Source organism: Topomyia yanbarensis, chromosome 3, assembly GCF_030247195.1.
Source record: "Topomyia yanbarensis strain Yona2022 chromosome 3, ASM3024719v1, whole genome shotgun sequence".
Lineage (NCBI taxonomy): Eukaryota > Metazoa > Arthropoda > Insecta > Diptera > Culicidae > Topomyia > Topomyia yanbarensis.
The window spans coordinates 384776898-384782270 of record NC_080672.1 but is presented as its reverse complement, the minus strand read 5'-3'; the positions used below and the strand labels follow the sequence as shown (position 1 = coordinate 384782270).

Below are 5373 nucleotides of genomic sequence, written 5' to 3'. Positions count from 1 at the left end.
GTCTGTGTGTGTGTGTATGTATGTGTGTGTGTGTATGTGTGTGTGTGTGTGTATGTGTGTGTGTGTCATTTAAACTCACACAATTTTCTCAGAGATGGCTGAACCGATTTTCGCAAACTTAGTTTCATGTGAAAGGTATAACGCTCCCATAAGCTGCTATTGAATTTTTAGTTGATCCGACTTCCGGTTCCGGAGTTACGGGTTGAAGAGTGCGGTCACACAGCAAATTCCCATATAAACTGGTACCACCATAATGTTCAAATGATGTAAAACATATTACAATTGATGTAACATTACTCTAGTTTGCGGGTCTGGATCACTAATGATCAATCAAAGCAGCTTTGACCACATTGGCCACCTATGACGGTTCATGACGCCCTCGGAGAACCCGCCAAGTTCCTAAGCTAATATCACACCCATTCCACAACGAATTCTCTACCGATTTTTACGAACTTAATTTCAAATGAAAGATACAGTAATGCCATTGACTGTTGCTGAATTTCATTCGGTTCTGACTTTTGCTTCCGGAGTTACAGGGGTGTTAGTAAGGATACACTGGAATTTCCCATATAAATCGGTACAATCGTAATACCTCAGAGGCTAAAAACTATTGAAATGGTCACCAAATTACTTCTAATCGTAGATCTAGATCACTGATTGCCAATCAAACATTCTTTGAATATATTGTCCACTATCGACGATTCCGGAAGTCCGGAATTCCGGGCATATTCCACAATTAAAGTCACATCGGTTCATCGGTGATGACTGAACCGATTTTCTCAAACCAAGTCTCAAATGGAAGGCAAAATATGCAGTTGAGTATTGCGTAGCCGCCCCTTCCCCCCTCCCCACCTTGCCCTTACACCTCCCTCCTTCATCACTCCCCTCTTCTTGGATCACCCTCACGCCCAGATTTCCTTCATCCACCCCGTATACCGAAATAAGATGAAGGATTTCTGACGCATCCTCCACACCCACTCTACTAAACCCCCATTCCCTACACGTTCAAACGCATTCCACCAACCTTTGCAAATTATAATCACATGAAGATAACATTGAACTCATGCTTATTAAGCTAATTAAATATAATTCTTTTGCCTTTCTTATATAGAAAGGTTATGCAATTGCTCCAAACCGAGGCCCGGAGGGCCGAGTCTCATATAACATTCGACTCAGTTCGCCGAGATCGCAAAATATCTGTGTGTATGTATGTGTGTATGTATGTGTGTGTATGTGCGGATTTGTTAACAAAATGTCCACATCGGTTACTCGGAGATGGCTGAACCGATTTTTACAAACTAAGATTCAAATGAAAGGTATAATATTCCCATAGGTTGCTATTGAATTTCATTTTCAACCGACATCTTGTTCCGGATTACGAGTTGAAGAGTATGGTTACAAAACAAAATTTGTTGATTTTTCCAAATCGGTTTCTCGGAATTTTCTGAACCGATTTTGACAAACTTAATTTTAAATGAAAGGTCCATCAGCTGCTGTTGAATTTTGTGTGGATCCGAGTTCTGGTTCCTGAATTACAGGGTGATACGTACGATCACGCAGCAAATCCCGATTCTAACGAATTCTGCGATGAATGTAAAAAGGTGATTTTTTTCCAAAATGTAAACACAACTGTTGAATTTGTAGATCTAGGTCCCCAACAGTCATTCAAAGTCTCTTTGGCCACACTGGCCACCATCGACGGATCCGGAAGCATCCAAAGTCAGAATAACGGTTATATTGGTTTCTCGAAAATGGCTAGATTTGCTCAACTTAGTCTCAAATGAAAGGTGTTGCGTCCCCAGAAACTGATATTAAATTCCATCTCCATCCGACTTCCAGCACCGGAGTTACGGGTTGTGGAGGTCGATCACATAGAAAACTCCGATTCAAACCGATACCGCGATGAATGCAAAAAGGTGCTCTTATATATACTTACCAAGTGTAATAAGAATGAAAGACATTTCCATAAAGTTATATTGTACGAACCAGCTATTAAATCATAGTTTGGAGAAATGAGAAAGGCACAATTGCACCTCTAGGTGGATTAAAACAGGTTTTTTTTCTGATGATCGAATATTGTATTTTTAATAATATATAAAATTTCTTCTCTTCAGATTCGCAAACTGTCCGAATTATTTTAATTTGTAAGCGATTTATTTTTCATGTTAATCATCAATAAACCAAGTCAAAAAAAATTGTCGGATATTATTGTAGAAGTAGAAATGTATGGAAATAGAGACAATACAAAACTATCTATTGACCCGCACACCTGATTGGTCGCTTCGACGGTCGAAAGCATTCGAAAAGTTTTCAAAAGTGTCGCGAGTGCTATAAATAGCAATTACTTTTTGATACATATTGAATTACAATCGTTCATTAAGATTTAACTATGTATATTGTTGACAGAAACATGAATTAAAATGATAATAAAATTTAAATACAGCAAAATTTGTATATTCTTAGCATCGTTGCGATCCATTGACTGCAAAGGCCGTTGCAGCCCGAGGACAATTTTACAATTCATATAGGGTTACTGCTCCCAAATTCATCTTAGCTCCTCTATTCATCCCACCCATTTGAACACATTAGTTAGAGCAGTATCTGCTATCTCTATTCAACGCACTAGCTCAAACGGTAGGATGAATAAGGGTACGTTATACTCGACTTTTCGCTTCGCTCAAACGCGTGCACTTTATATTTTCCAGGCAAAATTTTTAACTGTACTGCTTCTTAGAAACAAAGCGAAGATGATGATAGCTATTTAAGCGCAATCCAGTCACTCTAAGTCGAGTTATCAACGAAACAGTGTGACATCCTGACTAATGAGATGAATAAGGGCTTCTACCCTATATTGAATATTTACCAACTACGCTATCTCCACCTTCTTCTTCTTTTCAAAGCACTTAGAGAATTTAAAATCTGTTGAAAAATGACCGCGTATAAATTTTTTTCGTGCTGAAAATCCTGAAAAAGGTTTTTTTGCTATAATTCAAGATTTTGAGAGAATCTTAAATTGACCACACGTGGTTTTGTGTTGAATTTGACGAGATCTGCAACCCTTAACAGACCACTTCATTTTTTTATTTTGTAGGACCGTGCAATGATAGGTGGGGGGGGGGTGGATTCGAATGTGAGATAAAAAGACTTTGTGCTGTTAAAACTTTAAAATGTATCAACTAAAAATAACATTCAAGTGCGCATCAACTTTACTTTCGCATGCTTTGTTTATTTTGTTGACGCTGGACGAATCTATATGGCATCAATTTTTTTGGAAATACCCAAAATAATCGTACTAATGATATCCTGTTAATATTGCATGATGTGAAATTTGATATCTGTGAAAAGTTGTGAGGCTTACCCATGGTGTCGGGCTTACCACCAGTTCCCCTAAGGTGCTAATTCTGTGTCAACTGTAGGTAAGCAAAGCCTGCGCGAAAATTGCTAATTTGGGAAAAAATTGAAGAGCTCCGGCATTTTCGATCGATTTTGAAAATTGAAAAGTCGTTGGATACGGAATTGATTTTTTCCCCAAATAACCATTTGAACGTACTCTCGGAAAAAATGATGAAACATTTACATATTTCACATGAAAAAATTGCCAGTATGTTTTGTTCCAAAATCGTACAATGTTCCTTACAAAACAGTTAAGAATAGAATATTGGCTAAAATGACTATGCTATTTTTGTGCCTAAGGTCCCAGAAAATGCTTTCGGTTATAATTCAGGGTTTACAATAGTTTAAAAATATTGTTTTGTGTTGCATTTGATAAGACATATAATCTATACTAGGTCACTTGAAAAGTTCAAAATCTCTGTAGCGTCGTGTTATTTATCAACTATCTTAACCACTTTAGTGTTGTGTCACGCATGTGAGATAGAATATCTTCACAACGTTTTCATAAAATTTCGTCCGGGATGGAGGAGGTTTAATACGGAATCCTCATCTGTGGGATACTTCAACATTGGTTTGCCACCGTTATTTAGAAGCTAAATATCATGGTGGATTTAATGATGAAACTGATGAGCACACAATTTATGATATTTGTGATTTTAATGTAAAAATATATAGAAAGCTACCCCGATTCTTGCTAAATACTGGCATTTTCCAACAGAAACGTTTCATTTCTCCCTAAGGAATTAGGTAAAACCCATTTATGCATAAAGTCACAAACCTACTTTAAGTTGTTTTAACGAAGTTCAGCGGTCACGATAGCTGTCATGTGCTGAAGAGCGGAAAGCGAAAAGTTACAACAGCTTAACATTTCATTGTTTAATCATGAAATAAATTCGCGACACCATATTATAATCTGATCTGCTATTGATATTATTTTCATAAACAAATCACAGAACCCTGTATGTCGATAATTACCGCAAACTCTTTCCTCTTGTGCAATGGACTGCCTTCTTTGACGGTCCATTCCTGCTCGCCGCTGTGGTACAGCCATAATCCAAGTAATCCCTTTCCAGATCCACTCATCGTTATATTTATTTTTATTTATTTCACGAGTACTTCACTGCCAAATATAATCACCACTGCAAGGGTACTTCAAAATGCACCAACTGTTTCCGACGGCAGTCACCAGAAATCAGCAAGCCACCAACCCGATGCAGAAGTTGTACACTACCTCTCGCTAGCTTTCAGCTCGACCCGACACGCACTGCAAATGAAAAACAACTGTTGAATCTCGGCAGAACTTCCTGCCTTTTTATACCTACCAGATTTTCCGACCCCATTATCGCTCTTGTATCCTTTTTCAAAGCCACCACCCACCACTCACCACCTGCCAATCCACCAATCACCGGCAGCACGAACGGAGAGAGATGGAAAAAGTTCTTTCAGAAAATAAGGTACCAGCATCATCATCAGCTGCAGCAGCATCAGCGTCGTCGTCGTCGTTGTTTTCCTAAAACGAGTGCGTTCTCGGGAGCGGCGGAGCGATCCTTTCCCTATTTATTACGAATTGGCTGAATCACGATAAAGTCAGGAATAATCTAAACTTTATTGTCACGACGGAGGATTTTATGCCGGTTGAATCTCCATTCTGTCGCCAGAATGAGATGAGTTGTGTCACGCCACGCATGGGGGGTGACGGACGGTTTAAAAGCAACCCACAGGAAATGAATTCAAGTGGATTGGAAAGATTTTTCGTCACATGCTAAATTTGTCGATTCATGAACATTTCCGCTGTTGCCGTGGGGGAGTAATTTGTACTTGGTGATAAGAATCAATGCTTTCTGATACGGGGAACATTATATTTGGCCTACTGTCTGATGCTGGATTACGTGCAGATTCTATATATTTATAATAGTGACATGCTGAATCCGGTGGGATACCAGCCGATTGCAGAAATTTGGAATATTGGGCAAATATTTT

The 5373-nt window shown here is 38.7% G+C and overlaps 1 protein-coding gene across 1 annotated transcript in view; it reads right to left on the bottom strand.

Moving 5' to 3' along the window:
• Positions 1-4660, bottom strand: part of LOC131690924 (tryptophan 5-hydroxylase 1) — a 32465-nt gene extending 27805 nt beyond the window's left edge. The window contains exon 1 of the mRNA XM_058977009.1: positions 4369-4660. Coding sequence (XP_058832992.1) covers positions 4369-4476 — 108 coding nt within the window. The 5' untranslated portion in view covers positions 4477-4660. The remainder of the gene's footprint in view (positions 1-4368) is intronic.
• Positions 4661-5373: the final 713 nt, after the last annotated feature.